The sequence below is a fragment of the Catharus ustulatus genome, chromosome 13 (assembly GCF_009819885.2).
Source record: "Catharus ustulatus isolate bCatUst1 chromosome 13, bCatUst1.pri.v2, whole genome shotgun sequence".
NCBI classification, from domain to species: domain Eukaryota; kingdom Metazoa; phylum Chordata; class Aves; order Passeriformes; family Turdidae; genus Catharus; species Catharus ustulatus.
Genome location: NC_046233.1, coordinates 8,941,533 through 8,965,424, shown reverse-complemented (window position 1 = coordinate 8,965,424; position 23,892 = coordinate 8,941,533). Strand labels below are relative to the sequence as shown.

The following is a 23,892-nucleotide window of genomic DNA, read 5'->3' as shown; positions in this document are numbered from 1 at the left end:
GAAGAAATTAAATATAACTCTTACCTCCTCGTAGACATCATCATTCCTGCTGAAGTCTCCAGCCCTCCTTGGCAGCACGTGGACATGAACGTGCTGAAAACGCGAAACAAAACAATGGTGATTACCAAGTTCATGACTTTCTTTTCTGAACTTTCAGCATTATTCTCAACACACACAAGTAACCGTGCACAGGCTCCCACAGCATTCTTTTCAGAGGAAAATACATTAACCTGTTCCATAACTGTATCTCAACTCTTTGGAGAATATAAAAGATGAAAAACATGAGAGAGCAGCCCTGGTGTATTATATGAGCTTCAGAGTGAAATGCCTGGAAGTTTAGGGGCTCTGTGGAATTATTCATAGTTGTCAGTCAGAGACATATTTAGCCACAGCTTTGAAATAACAATGTCCCTTGGAGCAGAGTGTTGTGTCTTTGGAATAGATGGGAATAAGGAGGAGCTGGGGATGGGATGTGGTGGGAGCTCCTGTGGGCAGCCTGGGCTCAGGGCTCCCTGCCTGGGGACAGAGGAGCTGCTGCCACAGCACGGACAGCAGTGGGGGGAAAGGCTGACAGAAGGGACAGTGCCTCTCACAGGGTTCACAAAACTTTAATGTTTCCTTTCCTCCCTGGAGGCTGCAGCCCAAACACAACAAACTGGAGCCTGTGGGGCACAAGACTCATGCTGGGGACACACCTACAGGGACAGAGTGCCAGGTGGCCCAAAACCCAAGAGGCACAAGGACTATGAGCCCAGTTTGGCAGAGCCCTGTCCCACTCCTGGCACAGGGCCACGGCCCATGGGGTAGCAGAGCTGCACAGGCAGCTTTGGGTTACCCACTTTGGGAAGGAGGGGAATGGTGATGTGTTTCTGTCAAAAGTGCTGAGGTGATCTGAGGAAAACAAACAAAACTACAGGCAAGAACACAAATATATGATTTGGCACCTTCATGTTGTGTTATTACTATTACCTTTTTTTTTTTTTTCTGACACTCTCTTCATACCATAAAGGAAGGGTAGTGCAAGATCTCAAGGTCTAAACTCTAGTGGGAAAAATACTTTTCTGCAGTAAGTTCAGCTACTAACAACATTGCAAAGCAATGTTTTTCCCTTTGTTTTTTTCCCTTTGTCTTTCACTCTTGAGTAAAGAAAAACAACAACTGAGAATAATTCTTCAGGGAAAAAAACCCCAACACCTCAGTGAGGAGAGGCAACAAACAATCTGAGTGACAGATCACATTTATGCATCTTCAGATCTTTTTAGATGGTGCCTAAATCCCTTTTTTTGAAAAAAAAAGACTGCATCAGAAAAAGCACCAAACGGTTTGCAAAGAATTTAGATAGCTTGCACCTGATTCAATTTGATGAGGTAGAAATCTGCTGAAACTCCTGCACCTCATTGAAACATTCTCAAAACAAGGCTTAAGTCTATAATGAAATATGAAATCTAAAAAGGTTTTCTTAGCCTATTTGTAAGAAAATTCAAACACACCTATATTGTGTTAGCTTCTATCCATAATAACATTTGCTCAGTGAATAAAATGAAAACACAAGGATGTTTCACTTAATGAAATATTCCAAATACCACACTATTTTTTTTCTCAGCTTTACCCTCGAGAAACCGAATATGTGATTTCTTATTCTTATCATTATCCACAGCTTTCAGTGTATTCAGACTAGAGATGAGGGTGACTCTTGAGGGTCAAAAACTGTGTTTTTGAGCAATATATCAGTGATAGTGTTCTGATAGTGTATTATACTAATATATCATAAGAGCGAAAGTGCTCCTGTGATGTATTAGTGCAATGTATCATCTGAACATCACTGCTCCTATGATGTATTGCTCAAAATCACAAAGCAACTTTAAAGACGGTCTTCAGTAGCCCTAGGCCTGAAATTTCACTTTTGGACAGACTTTCAAGAAAAATAAAAGTGCAGATTAAAGTTTGCAGGGATACTGTAAAATTTCACTACTGTCTCACACCTGTTGTTCTCATCAGATCTTAAATTTATTCATAAGAAGGGAGTCAGTTCATCTGCCAGCCAGTTCTTTTCTGCTACAAGGAATCAATTTGCAGGAATTTCTCTTGATGATATATAAAATCTAATATCAGCTATCAACAACCATATTCCCCAGAAATTTAGCCACCTTTGAGCATAATTTTTATCTCTGGTGCAGAATGCTCCAGGACGTACACAGGAGCTCTGTATACCCGTGACAGACGATTTGGAACATCAGAAAACACGCAGGGATGGAGTCCAAAGCTCAGTGCAGAGATGCTGCACTGCAGATGCACAGAGCAGCACAGCAGGTAATGAATGAGCCTAATGTGATCTTCTACCCAAAATGGGCTCTTATGATCAGCGTGAAAAAAAAAGAAGAGAAAGTGTTTATGGCAACATATGGGCCACTTGGCATCGGTGGGGATGTTCCCAGGGGTCAGTCACCTTTACTGCATGCATTATGTTCTCACACCCTGCCAGGCTGTGTGGCAGAATCCATCAGCTGTATCACAAAACCAGCAAATATTCCCAAGGTTTGAGGAAACAACAATTGATTTAAAAGAGAGTAATTTTTCCCAGTAATCAGTTCTTGGGGTTGGGTTTTTTTTTTGTTTGTTTGTTTGTTTTTTTCAATTTTGTGTATGGAAAAGAAATAAATATCTGGAATCTCTCCACTGTTTGTATAACAGAAACAAACAGGATCAGCAACAGTGTCTCTCATATTTTCCTTCTCTTCAGTTTTCCCAAGAAATACAAGTAGCACAGAGCTGCAGTCAGAAACACTGAACAGGGTGATTTCACACCTTCTCTAATCTGCCTTTCAGCTTCTGGCCTTTTCAACTCAGAGGGCTGATACTTTGATTCATTAGGAGATCTTTAATTGATCTTTTTCACTCCTTAGTACTATTTGTTACTGCTAAAGCCTCAATCCACCAAGGCACTTAAGCACCAGCTCAATTTCCAACCTGTGAATTGGTTCAGTGGGAATATTCACATCCCAGATGTTATGTTTATGTCTTATGTGTTTTGCATTCACTGATGGCTATAGGGTGGTCTCCCTAAAAGGCAGGAGCAAAAATATCTTCAAAGTGCCCACAAATGAAAGTTGTTTCCTTTAATTTGTTTTCCAAGCAGAACAAAAACCCTTAGGTCCAAAAAAAACATTTGTAGTTGACTGAAATATGTCAGATGGCAACAAAACACTAGGATGCCTTTTTTTTTTTACCGAATAAATAGATTTAGGCAAATCTCCCATCAAAACACTGCTGGAACACCTGAACATTGACCAAAATGGTCAAAATAAAGCATTTCAATTTTTTTCCACAGTTATTGTGGGGATCCTCATGCCTGGTGGGTGGCAGACAGCCCCATCACATTCCAGTAGGCTGTATTCAATCACCGTGGATGGTATTTCATTTTTTTCCTAAAAAATTGCTTTCCCCTCATTTTGCATTATTTTGATTAATAAGCAAGGAAAGCAACACACAACAGCCAAGACATTTACATTAATGGACCAATCAATATCACCCACATCAGGGTGGAAAAATGCAGGCACACACTTTCATGGCTTAGCTCCATTCCCTGCTGGCCAGGCACTGATGGAGGAAGCAGGACACTGGCACTGGGTGTGACATTGGTGACAATGTGAGGATGCAGCAGAAGTCCCCAGGTGGGGGACACTGTGTGAGTTAAGCATGCCTGAGACCCACTAGTTGCTTCTGATATTGGGGGCAATATTTCCAATCAGGGATATCTAGAACAGCAGTAGCTGGAAGGAGGCTTTGGGAGCTGAATTTTATAGGACCTTCAAAATTGAAATTATTAGAGTGACAATTTTCTGGGTAGGGATTGCAACCCCCCTGCTTTGCACTGTAAAAAACATCTCAGTTTGAGAAACTCCTAATTGTGAGACTTATCAGGTGATGCAAAATCACTCCTAAGAGAAGTTTTTTCAAGACCTTTATACTCAGAATGATAAGAGCATTAGAAAATGTACTGCAAGGAACAAATCTGTAGTGCCACGGGGAACTGATGAGCCAGGGCCAGGGTGTGATGCCTCTGGCCTCCCACTGCAGCCAGAGGATGCTCTGATGAGCTCCATGGCATTCCAGTCAGGACTGTGGGAGCTGATCATGGTCATCTGGAGCACATCATCCCACCACTGCCAAAATCTGGCCTCATCACAGGCATTTGTGGGATTACACAACTTGTGGGATTGCTCTCCAGTGAACCAGGGCTGCAAAATGCCCAGAAAGTCTCAGCAAAAAAACACCTGGAGCATGTGTTGTTGCAGAAACAAGCATTCAGGTCAGGTGAGTTTTACTTCAGCACTCAAGGCCATGCAGAAAGCAATGTTCCTGGTTACAGCTGGTTTTATACACTGAATTATGGTCAAATAACCAACGTGCCATCATTGCACTGGATTTAAAGTGAAAATACCAGACAAAAATAGACACTGAAAGAGATTTCCCTGGTAGACCAGAATAGGGAAGAGCAGATGACCTGCCACACAGCACTGGGGAGGACATGGGCATTGCCTGCAATAACTCACAGATATTATGTTGTGTTCACTCAGCTGCTTTGCTGGTTAGCCAAGAAACAAAGCCCAGCTTCCAGATGAAAGGCAGATGATAGTCTGTACGTGAGCTGCTCAGCACCCAGGGTCTGTTAGCAATGAATGTTCTTACAGCATGCACACATAAAAGCTGGCAAGGTGTCCCACAACCCTGAGAAGTTGGCAGAGCTGTTGGATCCCACCACTGATACAAAGGGCTGCTCCCCCTACACCTGCAGGAGGAGAACATGGCTGAGCTGAGCCTCCACAGAACCAGGTGCCTTTCAGCAGCCTAATCCTTCCCCTTGTTACTTTTCATTCTTTCTACAGTCAAAGCTTGGCAGTTGTGGGTTCTCACGGTGCAGCAGGACAGGAAAAGCTGTGACCTGCTGTGGTTGTGGGCAGGCAGGAGGAAGGGCAGGCAGGGAATCAGCAGCTCCCGGCAGCAAGACCAGCTGGCCAGGAGACACTCAGTTTGCTGGGAAAAGAGATGGTGGTTTTCACATAAGACTTGCTGCAAAGTGCCCTGTCCATTACAGAGACAGGGGCTTTCTATGGGAGGCTGTGATAATGCTTCTTCTAAACTACCAGATTAACTGTAGAAATTCCAAACTAATAACCATTCTCCAAGTAAGACTGTTAGTGGGTGATAAAGAAAATCAACCATAATACAGAGATAGCCACGTGAAAAATAGGGCAATTTTGTCCTCTCTGTAAACTGGGCTTCCATGGAGCCCTTGTTTGCTATTCTTGATTAACTGCTCAATTGTCCCTGTTAGAGAGTTATTCCATGGAAAGTCCTGCCTGTATATCCACAGCTCATTAGTGCAAAGCGCTCCCTCTGCTGCCCCTGAAAATCCAGCGTGTCACCAGCCAGAGGCACACCTGGTACAACTGCTCTTTCCAGGCACTGAAAGCCCATTTCCAGGGCCCTTGACCTGCAAGTTCTGGAAAAGACATCTTTGTGGGAAAACATGTCCTATTCAGTGAGTATTCATGAGTTCTTGATGCTTTTCCAAGTCCTGAATTGGTTTGAGATGGAGAAACAAATTTAAAAATGTTTTAAAAGTCCTATCCAGCATTAGGAAAAGAGTTTTGGACAATTAAAACACTCAGTTTTCAGAGTCTTCAAAATTATTGTCAGCATTAGTACTGTTCTTTCCCCCCCATTTCAGAAGTTATAAATTAGTCAAAGACAAGACACTATAAGGGAGCTATTTTTTATAAAATAATAAAACATGACAGCAAACTGCTTGAAACCATTCCTTTCCTACAAAACTGCCCCATTTCTAGGAACCAGCACTTTGTTTTCCAGCTTCACTAAAGCCTTGTGCACAGGGCTGCACAGATGCAGGCCCTTGGTGTCTCCTCCCAGCCATCAGCTCTGCTGTGCTGGGGTGAAGATTGCCCCAAACCCAGGGAGCTGCATGGCCTGACACACTCCTGGAGCACCTTTGGCTGTGGATTATTAAAATACAAAACTGAGGTTTGCTTTTGTGCTCTTGTAGGAGCATAAGGACGTGATACAGATGGAAAGGAGTGGCACAGAGTGCCAGGCTCAAGAGCAGGATGTGCAGGGAACAGATTGGTGCTTGAAAGGGAAGGACAGGGAAATCCATGTGTGTCTCAGAAAGCCCAGGGTAGCAGCAGAGGAAACAGCAGAGACAGATGTGAGGATGGACTAAAGAGCCACTGGAAATGGGAGGGCTGAAGTTATTGATAGAATGAAGGCAGTGGTCACAATTTTGTGAATCAAAACTGTGCTCAAAGAGACTGCAAAGAAAGAAAACAAGAAACTGGAACAAGTGCTGGAAGAGGTCACACAGGCTGTCCATGTGATACCAAGCTGGAGTGTGAGGGCCTTTGAGATTTGTGTAAATCTGCATCACACTGTCCTGTACACGCACCCTTAAGAGGAAAAATAAATCTTTGCAATGATCCCTACCAACACTTATGCCATGGATTTGCCTCTAGAAGAGTGAGTACCAAAATACTTGCTCAGGACAGAAAACACATACTTTGGAAAGCAACAAAATTAAGAGAATTTGCAAATGTATCAGAAGCCAAACCAAGTGGGGGACTTGCAGCAAGTTCATCTTTAAAGGTCTAGACTCAGAAATGTGCAGATTCAGCATTCTCAATAAATAATCATTTGTCAGCTGCTATGAAGTTTAAAGACATGAGCTGGGGGTGAGCTAGAAAAGGGATGTAGACCTCATGAAAACAAGCACAGAAAGATTTTTTTAACCCACTTGGTATCTGTAGTTATAACTTCCATGGCTGAAGGCAACTTTAGCATTTGCAAGAGAAGTGCAAACCCTCACCTTCAGCCCCAAACCCAAGAAAAGTGGCTCAATAATGAGGGTAATAAACCTGTTTGTTGGAAGTGGTGATCCAAATGTACATCTCTTGAACACTAAGCTCTTAAGAGATCCTGTGAAAGGCAGAAAACAAATAAACTAATTGGAAATAAATTGAGATTGTATTTCCTGACCTCTGAGCTGGTCTGCAAGTCGAGGATTGAAGGTCCATGCATGGTGGTAGGAAGGTCAGGCCAAGGACCATCCCCTGCCATTATCCATTGGCCATCCTCTCTACAGCACTCACAGAGAAGGATGGGCAGACCTGCAGGAGCAGCAGCCACTACTCTGCAAAAGCAACCCAAACCCCTGGCAGTCCCCAGCCTTTTTTACAGATGGGAATGGCTGGTGAAGGTGCCTCTGAAGTTGCTTTGGAAGGTGGTACATGCTCAGGGATGGCTGGAGAGCACCTGCCTTGAGGCCCTGTGCCTTTGCCTTCCATCAGGGTCACTTTGCCCAGGTATTTTTGTGCAAATTTGGTGTTGCTAAGATGCAAATGAAAGCACAACTGCATTTCCCCTCACCTCTGATCTTTAGTTAAGTCTTGATAAATGCACATTGTTTGAACACTTGTGATATGTATAATTAGGGTTTTTTAATTTATGTTTCAATAAAATGTTCTATAATAAACATTTACTGCTCTGTGAATAAACATTTAAATGAAGCTCCTAATGGGGGTTACATGTTTTGAAGCAGTTCATGGCTTTGCTGAAGTCTCTGCCTATATTTAATGAGAGTCATTTCCATAATCTGTGCATTATTGCTTAAGCCTCCCTTTAGGAATATTTTACAAAGTAAAATTGTGTGAAATATTATCAGCCAAAAGAGAAAATGCTAAGAGGATTATCGAATTGTCCTGTTAAAGGGACAGCACAAACTTTCATTTTCCCCCTGAGATGCCAACACTGTAATTATATAAAATATGCTCACTAATCATCACACCAGTGTGTTTTTACCGGGTTTTTCCCTCAGAGACCCAGGCTAAATTAAAAGGACAGGAGACCCCTGAAAGGTCTGATATGAAGGGCAATGTAAAGCTAATTTACTGTCTGATATTAATAAGAGGAAGGACCAAATCCCCCAGGCAAACCTTGAAGATGTCAAGGAACATCTGGCTCCGTCAGTGTGACCGAGTTCTGTACAAAGCTGTGCTCAGCTTCTCCCACGATGGGGCCCTGCAGCCCCACAATTAACACCCAGGGTCTCATCCCCATTTTGCTGAAACTTCCACCCATTTCCTCACTGACTGCAGTAATGGCAGGACTCAGTGTCCCACGTGAGATATAAAGCACACTAGGTCAAAGGAAAGATTATTGTTAGAATACAGAGGGTTTTCAATTCTCTGGAGCCTCTGCAAGAATACAAACACCTGTAAGATATTTCTTCCATATGTCTGAGTACATTTGAGGAGAGCATAAAACTGAAATATATCTTCTCTGCTCTAGCAGGGAATAAGAGCATTATAGCAGCAATGGCCCACTCCCCCTTTAATGCAGGGAGTAGGGGAGAGGAAGAGAAGATAAATCAGGAATGTATGTGACAGGGGGAAGACAAGCCTTACATACCAGTTATTCTGAGAGGGAAATCATTATCTCTAATTATTGTAGCTATTTTGTGGTCCTTTTAGACAACTGCTGCAATTTCTTCTAAGATGATGACAAGGTTCCTGCAGAATGAAATTACTGTCTCTGTCTCCTCTTTCGTTATTTAAAGATGCGTATTGGGTTTGTGTGGCCAGGTTTTGGTAGCAGAGGGCTACAGGGGTGGCTCCTGTGAGAAGCTGCCAGAAGCTCTCCCCATGTCCAGTGAAGACAATTCCTGCAGATCCAGGAGGGATCCACCACTGGCCAAGACTGAATGAAGCCCATCAGCAACACGGGTGGGGCCTCTGGGAAAACAGATTGTAGGAGGGGGGAAAAAGTCCTGTGCAAAAGCCAGAGAGAAAAGTGAGATGTGAGAGCAGCAGCCCTGCAGACACCAAGGCCAGAGCAGGAGGGGCAGGAGCTGCTCCAGGCAGAGCAGCAGCAGGAGCTGCTGTAGCCCCTGGTGCAAAACATGTTGAGGGAGCTGTGCCCCTGCAGCCCATGGAGGATGACAGTGGGACAGGGGATGCCCAAAGGAGGCTGAGATCTCATGGCAAGCCCATGCTGAAGCAGGTTTACTGATCTCCTGTGGGAGGGATCCCACAGGAGCAGGGGAGCAGCATGAAGAGTCCTGCCCCAGTGGGGGAAGGACTTACCACAGCCCCCATTCCCCATCCTCCTGAGCCACTGGAGGGGAGGAGGGAAGGAAAATCAGGACTGCAGTCAAGTCTGAGCAGAAGGGAGGGGTAGAGGGAAGCTGGCTTTAAGATTTAGTTTTATTTTTCATTACCCTACTGTGATTTGACTGGTAATAAATTAAAGGAATTTCCCCAAGTCAGGTCTGTTTTGCCAATGACAGTAAATGGTGACTGATCTGTCCCCATCCTTATCTCTACCTATGAGCCTTTGGATGTATTTTCTCTCCCCTGTCCAGCTGAGGAAGAGGATTGATAGAGTGACTTTGGTGGGTACCCTGTCCAGCCAGGGTCAGCCCACCACAAGATGGAAGAGAGGTGCTGCTGTACTGAGAAAGAAATGGTTTCTGATGATGGCAATGTGACCAAGTTCATAAGTTTCTGTGGAGGATGAAATGCATTCAAGCCAGGCTGCTTCTCATCACAGAATCCATCAGTGCTAAAGGAGATTTCCAAGGCTCTGTGTCAGTACTTTATACCCTTAAGAATACATTTCCCAGGAGCTAGCAAATATCTCAGAGCATACCTGTAGCACTCACTAGACTGTATTTAGTTCTTTATAATATTAAAATTATATATAGCAGCTATGAGTTCCAAAACATGGGCTGTTTCCCTGTTTTATTGCCGAATGTGCACATTCATCACTAAGGTTTAGCTGCTTCAGTTAAACCTTTTAAATGTAAATTATTTTCTGTTATAAAAAGCTGATTGTGGGAGTTTTAGTATTTCAAAGATGGTAATTTATGTGACTGGAACAAAATAAAACATTCAACAGAAACAGAATTTTACTTGATCAGAAACACTTTTATGTTTCAGTATAGTTTTCTTTTAATATTTTTCTCCTGCAGCAGTGGCCTCTGTCTTTCAATTAGGTTGAAACATAAGATCTTACATAAAACCATAATTTAATGCTATTTGCATATGCGTGATTTCACAACTTCTTTGCCTCTTATTTAAAGTATTTTTAAGGTATCATGGACCAATGCCTGAAATTCCTTGTGCAACCACTCAGGTGTTCACCCCTCAACAGTCCACAGCAGCCTCTGGGGAAGCAGTACCAGTCCCCAAAAACCCCTCAGCATTATCTCCTCCCTTGTCACCTCAAACCATCTCAATGACGTATCAGGAAGGGAGCTGAAAATGAAGAAAGCAGACTTTCAGCCTGTAGCATATGACTGCAGGTCAATCCCATTTTTCTTGACTGCCTTCCCCCCTCAGTGTTGAATTTGGGATACAAAACAGCCTCCTTGAAAATCGGACTTCATAGGGTACCTACAACATCACCCAAAGGGGACTGAAACCCCTGCAACAACTCCTTGGCTCCAGCAGCTGTTGGATCAGACTCTGAACACCGTGGTAGCAGCACTGACACCTTTGAAGATTCTGACAACAGCCTGTACAGACCAACATCTTCTCCCAGGCTACCAGTGCAAAAGCACTCTCATTCTTGACTTCCCAAATAACTAGGATTTTTCTCACCATCTTCCATAATATCCAACTCTGTTTCAGTTCTCTTTCTGCTCAAGCCAGTGGCAACACAGTTATTAACTTCAGCTGAAATAATTCCTGGTTTGACTGAATTTGGCAAACAGATATGCTAAAAATGGCAAAGGATATATAATAGTCATCCACAAACTTCAGCAAACTTCAACAATGGAATGAAAATAAAATGCACTCCATTGCCTTTATCATTGTGAATTATTTTCAAGTTAAGTTAGAAAATGTACCAATATCCCTCTCTCAAACATTTTACTAACTTCTTAAAGTACTTTTGTAAGCCCTTATGTGGAAGGCAACATTTGCACAGCTCCCACCTAAGTGCTGAATGGCTGCAAGGCCAACACTGATAAACACACAGAAATGCATCTTCCATTGACCGCTTGCTAAAACAAGAACTCGATCATTTTAACTTACCAATTCAATTACAGAAATGTATTATTGATTCAGCCTTTCTTCATATTCATGAGCTGGCTAGAGAGAAGAGTGAACTGTTCTGCTCAGTACACTTTCACCTTGATAAACATGAATTACCCTAATTGGGAAAGAAGTTATTTCAAAATTGTTTAAATCCACGGATTCCTTTCAACAGGGAACTTTGGTGGATTTGTAACACATGCTGGCGTCTGCCAGGAACCCAGCTGGAACCACCAGACTTGCTGTCCTGGAGATCTTTCAACAGACACTTTGTCCAAATGGACTTTGACTGTGACAAGCAGGGCCATATGGGCAGAGGGGGAGCAGAGGTGAGCAGTCTGTGATTACGTCCCTAAGTCATTTAACCTTCAGAATTACCATTCCACACACTCTGCCACCCAACAGGAGGCTGTACAAGCAGGTAAAAAGATAGATGTCTATTCTTAATGACTATTTAGGAGACTGCTGAGCTCTGGTCTGTGCCCATGTTGGTTCAGTTCATTAATGTAATTAACCAACAATCAATCTTTTTAAATTAGTTACACAAAAACAGCTACAGCCAGATCCACTGGCATGAAAGTTAGGTCACGGTCCATTTCTGCGCGATTTAACATCCACACTGGAACAGAAGACAGGGCACTGAAGCATCAGAAACTGGAGCCAAATTCATCTGACACCCTACAACTCAATTAAAGTCTGTAAAACTTGTGCACCTGCCTTGGTCTTATTTACATGGCCTTCTGTGCTTGCAGCTCAACACCTTGATGATCTACAAAGTGCTCAGAAAACAAGGGGAAGGGAAGGGAAGGGAAGGGAAGGGAAGGGAAGGGAAGGGAAGGGAAGGGAAGGGAAGGGAAGGGAAGGGAAGGGAAGGGAAGGGAAGGGAAGGGAAGGGAAGGGAAGGGAAGGGAAGGGAAGGGAAGGGAAGGGAAGGGAAGGGAAGGGAAGGGAAGGGAAGGGAAGGGAAGGGAAGGGAAGGGAAGGGAAGGGAAGGGAAGGGATTTAAATAAATAGAAACAGTGTAACTTTATTATGCAGGACTTGAAACTGTGACAGCAGTCTCATGATTCACCAGTGTCTGTTCACAGAATAAAATGAAAACAGAAGGAGCTGCAGTCACTATTACGGTCTTTTCCCTTTCCATGGACTAGCAAAAGACTAGCAGAGCAAGCTGGATTTTCACTGAACACAAAGGTTACCTGTGAGGGGTCACAGCACAGCTCCACCACCAGCCTTGCATGCTGATCTGCTGCCCTGGGATCAGAGCTGCGAGCAGCTTCTAACTCGGGCTCACAACCTGACTCCTTTGCCTTTCCTTGGGGGCTGGGGAAGGATTTGGTTGGCCTAAAGCTGGTGCAGTGAGTTGTTGGGAAGGATGGCCGGAGGTTGCTGAGGTGACCGAGTGCTGCCCCCGCTGCGGGCTGAGCTGCTGGGCGGCACCGCAGAGAGCTCACAGTGCTGAGATGTGCCCGGCTGGCAGCAGGGCTGGGCTGGGCTGGGCTGAGCTGGGCTGGGCTGGCAGATGCTCTCAGGACCCTGGCAGTGCCCGCAGGGCCGAGGGAGCCGCGGCAGCCCCGGCCCCGTCCCGCAGGGGAGGGAGGCTCTGCCCGGCGGCTCCGGAGCAGGGAGCGCTGCCAGCCTGCTTGGACACCCACAGACAATTCCTTTCCTAACCCTTTAAGCTGAACCTGAACTAAACTGCTTTCAATTTCCCCAAAAGGCCAAGTTTGCAACTCGGCCGTATGTTTGTCCATTAAGAGAGCATCTGGCTTCTTTTAATCCCTTGCACTAACGGAGTTGATCCGATTGCTTCCTCCGGAGACACGGCAGCGCAGGCATCGCTGCTGAATGCCTGCCGTGAAACCGCGATCTTCCTCCTAAATGCACCATGAACCGCGGGTCAGGCGGCTCCCTGCGATGCAGGAGAGCTCAGCACTGTCCGGCTGGGAGATGGCTGAGCACACTCCTCATCCTGTGCCAGAACAGCACTGCCCGGCTGGGAGATGGCTAGAGAGATGGCTGAGCACACTGCTCATCCTATGCCAGAACAGCACTGCCCGGCTGGGAGATGGCTGAGCACACTCCTCACTCATCACTCCTGTGCCTGAACAGCTATCGAAGGTGCCAGGATCAGACCCACAGACTCCCCTTGGGTGAAGTGTGAAACACTCACCCGGGTTTCCACTTCTGTGAAATCAGGAGACTCGGCTGGTGCAGCAGAAAAGGGCTGGGAATTGGGGCAGATGGGGAAGGATGCCTGCTCAGGTTTCATTATGAAAGCTGTGCGTAAATTAGCATGACTGGAGGGGGAAAAGAAGGCAATTCCAGGAGACCAAGGAGGAATATGCAACCTGTCACTTAACACTCCCCACCCTCTGCTGTGTTTCTGCCAGAAAACCACCAGAGCAGGTGCCTCCGGAAATGAAACTGAAGGAGACATAAGTGAATTTAAAACTAATAACAGCAAGAAACTTTAATGAAACTCTCTCTGACTAGCTAGAGCTGATTTTCTCATATAGGATTTTCTGGAGCTTTCATAACTCTGCACTCAAAAACCATTCTCAAAAGTTGCAGGCAGCATATTATCACTTTGTGCCTCTGTGAACACAAATGCACCTTTTCTGCAGCACATGTATAACAGCAAAATGTCAGGAGACCATCGCAGCAAACTCTTGATTCATTACCAGAGTCATCTCTATTTTCTTGGCCTATATGCAATTCTACATCATTGCTCTAAGATATAAATGCTGCTAATTGTAACTGGGCTGCTTCTGTAGCTGGAGGACCAGGCTGCAGGAGCTGGGGGAGTGCAGATCTTGCCCCAGTACAGCTCCCAGTTTGGTCTGGATGTGCCTCACCCCACACACTGAGCAGGCAGCCTGAGCTATCTGGGTTTTTAATATCCAACATTGCTGCCAGAGTCAAAAGCAAGCTGCAATGCACAAGGAATACAAAATAGAGACCTAGAGGGCAGGCAAAACTTTCATAAATTCAGTTCATCTACCAACATCGAAAGAATTAGTAATCAGAGAAAGAAAGCTACAGAAGTGTTAACATTAATTCTACTCTGCTACAAGCCACGTGGTTAACACCATGACACCTTACCATTTACTGAGGGAGAGCTATTTATTTATGTAACCTATAGCTCACATTTAAATAATTAGTCTGCCTGATAAATTTTAGAACTTGCAATCTGTGTGCCACGTTTGCATAAGCACAGCATATTTAATGCAGGTACGATTGTTTAACACCTCCAGCATCACATTAAAGAGTTTCATATAATTAGCAGAGTTGGGCACTCCAACTTTCAGGCCAGTTACACATTAAAAAAGGTGCTAGTTTTACAGTGTGAAGCTGCTGCTCCAGAAATGTAGTCTGCACTCCTAACAAGGGATGTTCAGAGAGCAATATGTGCTGCCTAGGAATAAGCAAATCAGGTCAGCTAAGACTGGACTTGATCCAAAGCTCCCCTCAAACCTTCTGTTATCCGTGAGAGTCTGAAGCTCCCCAGATCAGTGTGCAGTCTTTGGTTTTCTTTCAGCCCACCAGGAGCAAAGGCCTGAATTTTAGAGGTGCCAACTACTAGCTCCTCTCTCCAGCATCAGAAGCTCAATGCTTCCCTACAGCCAGGTGCCAGAATCCCACCTGCAGACAAGCATTTTTACATGAGGGTACGTTTCTAGAAGGTGAAGGGTAACACTCCTGGGGTGCTGTTCTGGATGCAGCAGTTCTGACTCTCTAATAAGCAGCAGCAGCTACACAGGGATACTCCTAATGAGCTCTCCTTACTCCTCAGAACAGTCCCTGCTTCCAGGGTGTGTGTCAGGGATGAGCTTGGTCCTTGTTGCTATTATTTTGATATACACAAGTAAGCAAAACCCCAGTTGTGTGAATTATATTGTGGCAGTCTCTTGGCACCTCAGCAGATTAAGAATGCAATAAATACAAAACCTCACAGTTCAGGTAGTAAACACAAAAATAAAACTGAATTTTAGCTTCAAATTTCAACAGTGGAGGAACTTGATGGGAAAGCCATGCTCACAGGGAGTGGATGCCACTGGCATTCCTACTACATCAGAATTTGCTAAACAACATGAACAGAACTAGCCTCTATTTTAGAAGATAGAGTGTGCAAAGTGACAACTAGAAAGCAAAGTGATAGTCTGAAAACCAAATAAATCAACAAATTAGAAATTCTCACTTAAGAGCTTTTCTTTTGGCATGTCCTCTGAAAGGAAAGCAAAAATAAGTCTGTGTATTTGCTTCTTAGGTAGTCATTGTTTTTAGGCCAGATAATCAAACACCCAAATTTAAAGACAAATTTCTAAACTCAGCAATGAGCAGCAACTGACATCAACATGTCTTGTCAGATTTTCAAAGCACTTCAGTGTTGAGCCTACTTCAAAGAAATTAGCCACCTGCATTATTGCCAATCAGTTCTGAAGACCCTGTTTCATCTGTGTTAAGCTCTCATGAAAACTTCTGCCTATATGTTTTTTTCCAAACGGTCTTTAGGCACTTCAGAAGCTATTCTTTGAATATTTTAGAGACATGTCAAGGCCCTTTTCACAGGGAATTATTTTCTAGTTCAAGCTATGCAAAATTGTAAAGAAAGTGGGATCAATCCCACTGCGTCCATTTATCAGAAATCTTCTAACATCACAGGACCTTCATCTCAGATAAGTAAAATGAAGACAAGCTTCAAGTTAAAAATAGCACTGCACAGACTGCTCCATTGGTAACTCAGCTGCTAGGAACATTTACCTCTATATTGTTCCAAACTGAGTTGAGTAAATAAACCTCTTCTTGCTACTGCTGGAGAGAGGGAGCAAGACCAGTATACATTAAAAGAATCTTGATAACTCTGGGAAAAAATTTCTTCTTGGGTGACAAGAATATATTTTCCAAAGAGAACTGCCACAAGCAACTCTTAGCAGGAGGTGTGGGAAAGCAGCACATGGTATATTCAGGGACATAAGATACATACTCTTATATCGGCAGAAGGAGAGCATAAGAAGATGAAGACAGGGATGAAATATTCCATATTCTTAGGCACAAGAAAGGAAGAAGTCCATATTTGCAAGTCCAAGGAAAGAAGGTGCCTTTGGGGAAGCACCACACAAAATATGGCAGGGGAAAAAATGACCCTCTTTATCCACAAAGAAAATAAAAACTACAGTGAATTAAGTTACACCAAAATCCTCATCTAGCAGGAATTTTAAGGGAATAGTTTTTCCCCCAAATTTTAATGGGAAACAACAGTTTAACAACTTGAAAATAACTTAAAGAAATTCCCTGTACCATTTCTATGAGGAAACAAACCCTCAATTTTGTACTTCTCCAAGCATGGAACTCGATCCTCGACCCCTCTACAAGAGAGAAAAGCTGGGGAGACACAGGACAGACAGGATGGAGAAACCTCTTCTTTACCTCTTCAGAGAGGTTTTCCACCCAGAGCAGCAGGGCCTGCCCTGCCAAGGAAGGACATGGAGCAAGGGGCTGGTGCTGGGATGGCAGCAGGATGATGAGCAGGGCTGAGACCCTCCAAGCAGGGGCAGTGGAACTGTGTGAGGTCCAGCAATGAGGAGCAGCTCAGTGTCACAAATCCTTCTCATGTCAAATCAAAGCAAGAATAAATATAATGGAGTGGGCTGGGAAAGCATCCTTTGTAATCTGCAGCTCACAAAAACCAACCACCCAAGGGGATATTCCACAGCAGCTCCTGAAGCTGTGTTTGACAAAACCCCTCAATTTCTGAAATGCTAATCAGAGCAGAATTAGCTGATCAGGGAAATGCCATGATGGATGAGGACAGGAGGCCAGTATCAGATTACAGGTTTAGATAGACTTGTTAACATCTGCTTAGGGTAAACTATAATTTAAAACTCTCCTTTCCTTGTTTGGGGGTTTGAGAGTTTTGTTTGTTTGGGGTTTTGCCTCTGCTAGTTTTCTGACTTTCCAGTTCCGACAGTGAATTTCCTATCAGGACTCTGGGGAAGCAGAGCAGACTTTCAGCATTCACAATCAGCAGAAGCAGGAGATCATGGCAATGGAAAGGCATTTTAGTCCCAGAGTTGTTTATATTCTTTCAGAAGCTTTTCATCTTATGAATACAAATATCTAAAAAACTCTCTTTACTTGTGGATTTACTTCTTTGGGCATTGATACACACTTGAATCTGCACAAGCCACTGTTACCCAGTTGTCCACACTCCTTCTGCCACTTCACTTAGTTAAAAAAATCAGTTAAAGAAATCACTTCCTTCCAAGTTAAAAGCAGATGTCCAAATTATACAACCCTCAGTTGGTATCACTTTTTTCCATCAAAAGTATGGAGTAAGTCAAAACTAATGAGAAGGATAATAGTTTTCATAGTGCCCAAATACATTTCAAAAGGAAGATTTAGAAAGACAGATTTTTTTTTTGGACCATCCTGACTAGAGCACATGCATTGCTGATAGCCAGAAAGCACATCTTGGAGGGACAGTGGCTGATGACAGCAAAACAGGCCACAGGTTCACCCAGACAATGTAAACTAATATTTGTTTTTGGTAGGTCAATAGAGACCTTTCTAAGCAATTTTTTAGGGGCCTACTTTGGCTTTAGACTGCTGAACTCAATAGGTGCTTTTAGCACAAGGTGTGGGATGGAGCTTTTCACAGGGAGCTGCTTGCTGGGACACTCAAGAGGACATTGTAACATGAATATCTAAACATAAATTCCAGCCTTTTTCTTCCACAGAAAGGAAAGCAGAACTCCAAAGGGTAGAGGAAAAAACACATGATTTAGTCTAATAGTATAGGACTCAGTGATTAAACTGGGCTGGCAAAAGCAAGGTATCTGCACCTAAATTTAGCTCCCTAAATGATTTGGTTTGATTTTGCAAGGTGATGAATGCCTCCAGCTCCTGTCGACTTCAGGTGCCCACATTTGAAATGTTTGGCCTTTAGTCTTCAACTCGAACTAATTGAAGGATTTAACATTTCAAAGCTAAGGGGTTTTATCCAATCCAAAGTGCCATAAAGCTGCAGTTCTCAGGCATGAGAGATATGACACATGAACAACTCAAAGGCAAAGCAGGAGAGGAAAGATGATTATTCCCCAAAGTGCATACACTTGAAAGACAGGCTAATGAGTTCTTAAATGACATCATTTAATCCCAATGCTTCTCAAATACAATGCTGGAGTTTTCCCATCCTCAGTCATTAGAGTGCAGAAGGAATTTTGACTGTGCTTCCCCTGCCCATTGAAATACAGCAAAAATGTGATGCTCAGTTAACTTCCCCCTGGGCTGCATAATGGATCAAATTAGCCAAAACCAGCCCTGCACCACAGCTAGGCAGGAAAGCAAGCCAAGAGAATCCTGTCCTCCCAAAGAGCAGACACACATTTGCACAGAGATCCAGGGCCCACCAATGCTGGAACAAGAACCTGTACAGGAGCATTTCCAGGGAGCACAACGTGCTTAGAGACACCTGCAGAGAGGGAAAACTGCTGCAGATGATCCTACAGAGTATTAGGTCCTCAAGGTTCTCACACCAGGGATGAGCAGAATTTCAAGAAAGCCTTGTGAGCCATTTAGCATCCAGTTCAACAGCTGCAGAGCAGAGCTTTTCATAATGGGGCTGTTCCAAGGAGACTTGTCTACCAGGATCCACACTGGCTTTGAACCAGCTTCACTTCAGAAAATTAAATTTTCATCACTCTATATGATGATAAACAATGTAGTATAGATGTTTAATTATCAGTTAAAGTATTTAATTAAAAGCAAGAACAATTAAAATACTGTTTCAAGAAACGTTTTGTATCATACAAAGTTCAAGAGAGAGTTCTAGCAGCAGACTGAGGTGAAGTGAGGCTTTCTGTGATATGGTCCTTGCTCCATCTGGTACAGACATTTCAGAAAGTACAGCAAATTGTGCATAAGGCTGCTTTATTTAAGGGTAAATCCATGGATAAGGTAATCAGACAGCACTTTATGGAAGTGAGCCCATCCTTTGCTGGGCCACAATTTTGCACCACTTGGAAAGTCATGTCAGCCAGAACATCTCACAGCTGCTCACCTTTTGGGCATCCACATGAAACACACTGGACTGGCCTGCAGAAATCCTAAGCAATCCTAAGTTTAACTGTAGTCTCTAAGAGCCATGAGCTGAATCTGTCGTTTAGGTTGCTAAGTATGCAAAAGAAATCAAGCTCCAAAGCTAAGTTGTCACCCAAAGAGAATGAGCATTACTTAAAGTATAAAATATGTGTATTAATGCTTCAGAGACATTCAGATACTCTGCTGAGAGGCTCTGTGTGAAAGCTCAGAGGACATTAATAACCTTGTATTCAGGGCAGACTTTGGATGGCATCTGGAACTTCACACTGAATGATGCAGATAAAAATAAACACTTGATCTTGTCCACCCTGTGCACAGAATAAAGTAGCAGCTTGTGATCAAGTCTTTAAGACTGTATCACATTCATCTTCCAAATTAAAGCAACACAGACAGCCTTAATTCTGCCTTTGCCTAATCCTTCAGAGTTTAATTTTACAGTTCAAACTTTCTTTAAACGTAGTAGTTTTTGCACATCACTAATAATTCACTCATCTTTGGCAAGAATGATTTACATCCAGTATACTAGCACAGTAAATCCTAATGGAATGATCCCATGAATCATAACATAGCATTACATTTAATTGCTAAATTCATTAAATAAGAACATTGGATCTTTTTAAAATTAGAAATTTTGAGGTGCTATCAAGTAAGATTAAACTAACGAGATAAGATTTAACAGAATATGTAAGTTGTGTAAATAAGATTTTATGCTGTGCTCGATTCTAGCTCAATTTTAATTTGATTTAGGACACCAGCATCAAACTTTCAGCCTTCAGATTTGTTTCAGTTAATCTCATGCTAGCTTTAAGCAGTTGAGTCTAATAATGATTGCATTGATATTATATTGATTTCTTTTCCAGTTGCACATTTTCTGAGCAACACCACTACTACTCCAAAGAAAACTGAAATGGTGGGCAGGATTTGTTTAGCTGCAAAGGGATCTGCTTATGATGGAGAGCTTACATGTAGAGCACAGGCTTAACTTTGCAGAGATGTTTGTGAGGCATGTAATTGCAATTCTCACCTATGTGCAAAGCTGCTCTAGATGGAGGCTCCTCTGGTGACAGCAAGAGCAGAGACAAGGTGGTTGCTGGTGCACATTGTACAGAACAACCTCTCTGTTTTTTACCTCCCTAAAAAAGTGCTAATAAACATGTGCAATTAGTGAGGGGAACTCCTTCAACAAGCACCATTTCAACAGTTCTGACAAGTTCTTGTTTCTCTTTTGTGAAAGTTCAACAACTGTCCACCCTTTGTGAAAAACTTAAAAAAAAAATGACCAGAAATGAGAACACAGAAGCAGGGTGTTTCCATTAGTCAGGGAGTTCTAAGGGATCTGCAGACTGTTGAAATTAGACTTGAGTTGCATGGACAAAGAATGTAACTGAATAACCTGAGCAGCACTGAAACAAGAGTGTAAGCTGAGCAACCCACTTGGGCAAGATACAGAAAAACAGGGGGTCTCTGGAAAAGAGACGGAATAAGACAAGTGAGAGCAATCTTTGACTGAGTCTCTTTTGTAGTTGCAGGCAGAGGCACTTGACACAGAACTTCAGAGGCATTAAACAAACGTTATCTCCAAGTCTGAAGAACCAAGAAGGCATCAAACAGCAGCAAGAATCACAACTGAAAACACTCTCAAGATCATCACCAGCACAATGGGAACAGAACAGCGCCATAAAGAGAAATAAATAGATAGTTTTGTAACTGAAATCAAAGCTGCATAGTTTGTTTTATGCTGATTTAGATTTTTGTGATTCATGTCAGAGAAAGGATGTGGCTTTCAGTAATGTTGAGCAATTGAAAGCAAGCTCAAGGACATATTCCTACTAAACCTCTCTTGTTTATACACTCCTTGCAGGCACAGACTGAACAGCAGCATCCACAGTCGGGCCTACTGTCTTTGTAATGCAAAATTTACTTTAGCACTCCCTGAGCGTTTTCATGGTGTTGAAATTGCACACTCAGATACAGGCATTTGTAATTTCGGTAGATCCATCTGCACTTCTGAAGCACTGTTACCCTATGCTCTCCACTTCTGATCCAACTATGGCAACTGTAAAGAGAAAAAATCAAACAAAGCAACAAACCCCCAATAATTTTCAATTTTCTGGCCTATTTACGTATCTTCAAAACATCAGTGTGAAATCTGGACAAATCCAGGGATTCTAATACTGTTGCTTCTCCTGAATTCCTGGCATAGTGCTGACAGAGAGGTAGAGGGTATTGGAGGAAATCTGAATGCTGATTAAAGTTTTCTCTCTTGCATAATACCTGTAGTAACACAGCACCTCCTTAACACACACTTTGTTACCACAGCTTATCAGCCCACTTACAGAAAATCAGCCTTAGAAAATGCTTCTAGATTAGAAACGGGAAAATACCTCCTGTCAACCAGAACAACTCAGAGCCTCTTTCACTAGAAAACCCTTCATCCTCCAGCTTTGGGTCTGTCTACAGCATTTTGGAGACAAATTGTCTGTCCTGACAGTGGGGTGCTGGCCAGTTGGATCCAAGCACCAGGACCACAATGCAGAGTGCCCAACCCGGTTTCCAGGTCCATTAACTGGTGTTCATCATGGGAAGAAGCTCCTAATAAAATAAAAACTCTTTTTGCATTTATACATAACCCATCTATTATGTGCCACTCCTCTAGATAACAGTGGGTGTACAGAGACAATGAGATTGTTGAGCAACCTCTCTGCCAGACAGAGTTATCTTGTCATGGAGAGATGCTTGTGATAAGAGAACACAGAAGGTCATATTGCTATTGAAGGTTTGATAACTCCCACAGTGCAGAGGTGTCACTTGGTTGCACCATAAAACAAACCCATTTTTGTCTGCTAAACAGAAATTTACTTCTGTGAGACATTTCAATAGAAGTCATGACCACAGGATTCCCTTATTGTTGGTTACACTGATTACTGCATGAGAAGAAGCTATTAGCTAATGAGAAGATCTTCCTTTCATCTTTGGGGAAAAAAATTAATCACATTCCAAGTACTTCAGCATTGCTCAGTTCATTATTTCTGATTGCTTAGGTTTCTAAGAAAGCCCAGGATACACACTTTAGTTGGTAGAAGAAATAAAGCATTAAACAAAACCAAAAAAGTTTATCTTAACTTTTTCATGGAGTTAACATTTATCCTTCTTGTCTGCTTTCTGGATAAGAATGTTATCTTGTTTGCTCTCTATTGTCATCCTTCTGTTTGTGCAGGTCTTCAAGGGCTGCATTTGCATAATCTACACTGAAGTAGCAGGAATACTTGATCTGTTTTGTGCAATATGAAAACAATTACATTTACAAACTTTCCATGTTTTTTTTTTTTTTAATACTGCAGGGTATTTCACATTCTTCTACAGAAATCTCTGTGGTGGTGAGTTCTGCCTCACTAACATTCAGTTTAGTCTACTCTCCCAGTTTATGCATAGGATTAATACAAACAGAATTTTTTATTTAAAGGAGACCAACCTGCTGTTCATGCAGGCCACTCTAAAACTGAATACTACCTAAATCTACAACAGGAAAATCTGTGGAATAAAGCAACACTCGCTAGAACTGTGGTAGGGTGAAATTCAGACCTTTATACTGCAGGTTTAAAATGTGACTATTTATGATCAATCCAAGCAAAATGAAAATATAAGTGCTTCATTTTCTGCAAAGCAAAGCCACCTTCACCATAATCACTGCTCAAGTAATTTGCCACTTGGTACTTTCCATTCAGGTGTAGGTAGAAAGAACAAAATTACCCAGTCAAAGGTGGCAAAATTCAGTACAGATTAAAAAGTCTGCAAAAGTAAAGGAGGAAGATAATTACAATCTTTCCCGCACAGAACTATTCTTCTGTGTACAGAACAGCTTTACCTAGTTTCAATCCACATGTATTTTCATTTAAATACAGTCCTTTGCTAATTCTACCACTCTCTAAAGTTTACTGCAGGGAGCATGGAAAAGATAGTCTTTATGAACAGATGGTCTTTTCAAGGAAATGTAGTTACACTTAAATACAGACAAATGCACTGCAGACTAATGGTCCTGTTAGAATGCAAGTTCTGAAAATGGAAAATATGGGACCACATAAAATGCTAGCCCTTAATTATGGTTGTTTCTTTTCCCTTCTGAAGACAAACTAATCACTAATGAAGCTTAATTAGCAGTAAACAGGTACCAGTGTACAGTCATTCATGTACAAACAGATGTCTATTGATTGTATTTGACTGAATACAAATGTGAGTAGCTGTTGTTCAGGTATTATTAGTATAGGATGGGAAATTGTAACACAACAGCTCCCTCCTCTATGACAAGTGGACAAATTCAGTCTGTCAAGCACAGCTGCATTCCTACCTAAAGGATCAGTTTATACCTCAACACCTGGCAGCAACCTCTTGTGTCCTGCCTGCTTTCCACTGAGCCTGGTTGTACTTGACAGCAGACGTGGAGAGATTTTACCAAGCCACAGCCCAAATGAGCAATATGCTTTGTTTTTTCTAAATAAATACTTCTGAGACATCTCCTAATATTTGTTGTTTCCTGGATTTTGGCAGAGATCCTGCAATTTTGTGAGAGTTGCCTGGGCCAGCTGTAATGCTGAGTGCAATGCGGGAGCAACTGGGACAGAAAAGTCTTTTGGGGTTTTTCTGTTTGTTTGTTTGGGTTGCTTTCTGTTAAGAAGCTTCTCTC

General features: G+C 42.7%; 1 protein-coding gene across 2 annotated transcripts in view; it reads right to left on the bottom strand.

The window, feature by feature from the left end:
* FHIT (fragile histidine triad diadenosine triphosphatase) overlaps positions 1–23,892 on the bottom strand; it is a 531,592-nt gene that overhangs the window by 83,324 nt on the left and 424,376 nt on the right. For both annotated transcript variants that reach the window (XM_033071650.1, XM_033071652.2), the window contains one exon: positions 25–93. In XM_033071650.1, coding sequence (XP_032927541.1) covers positions 25–93 — 69 coding nt within the window. The remainder of the gene's footprint in view (positions 1–24; positions 94–23,892) is intronic.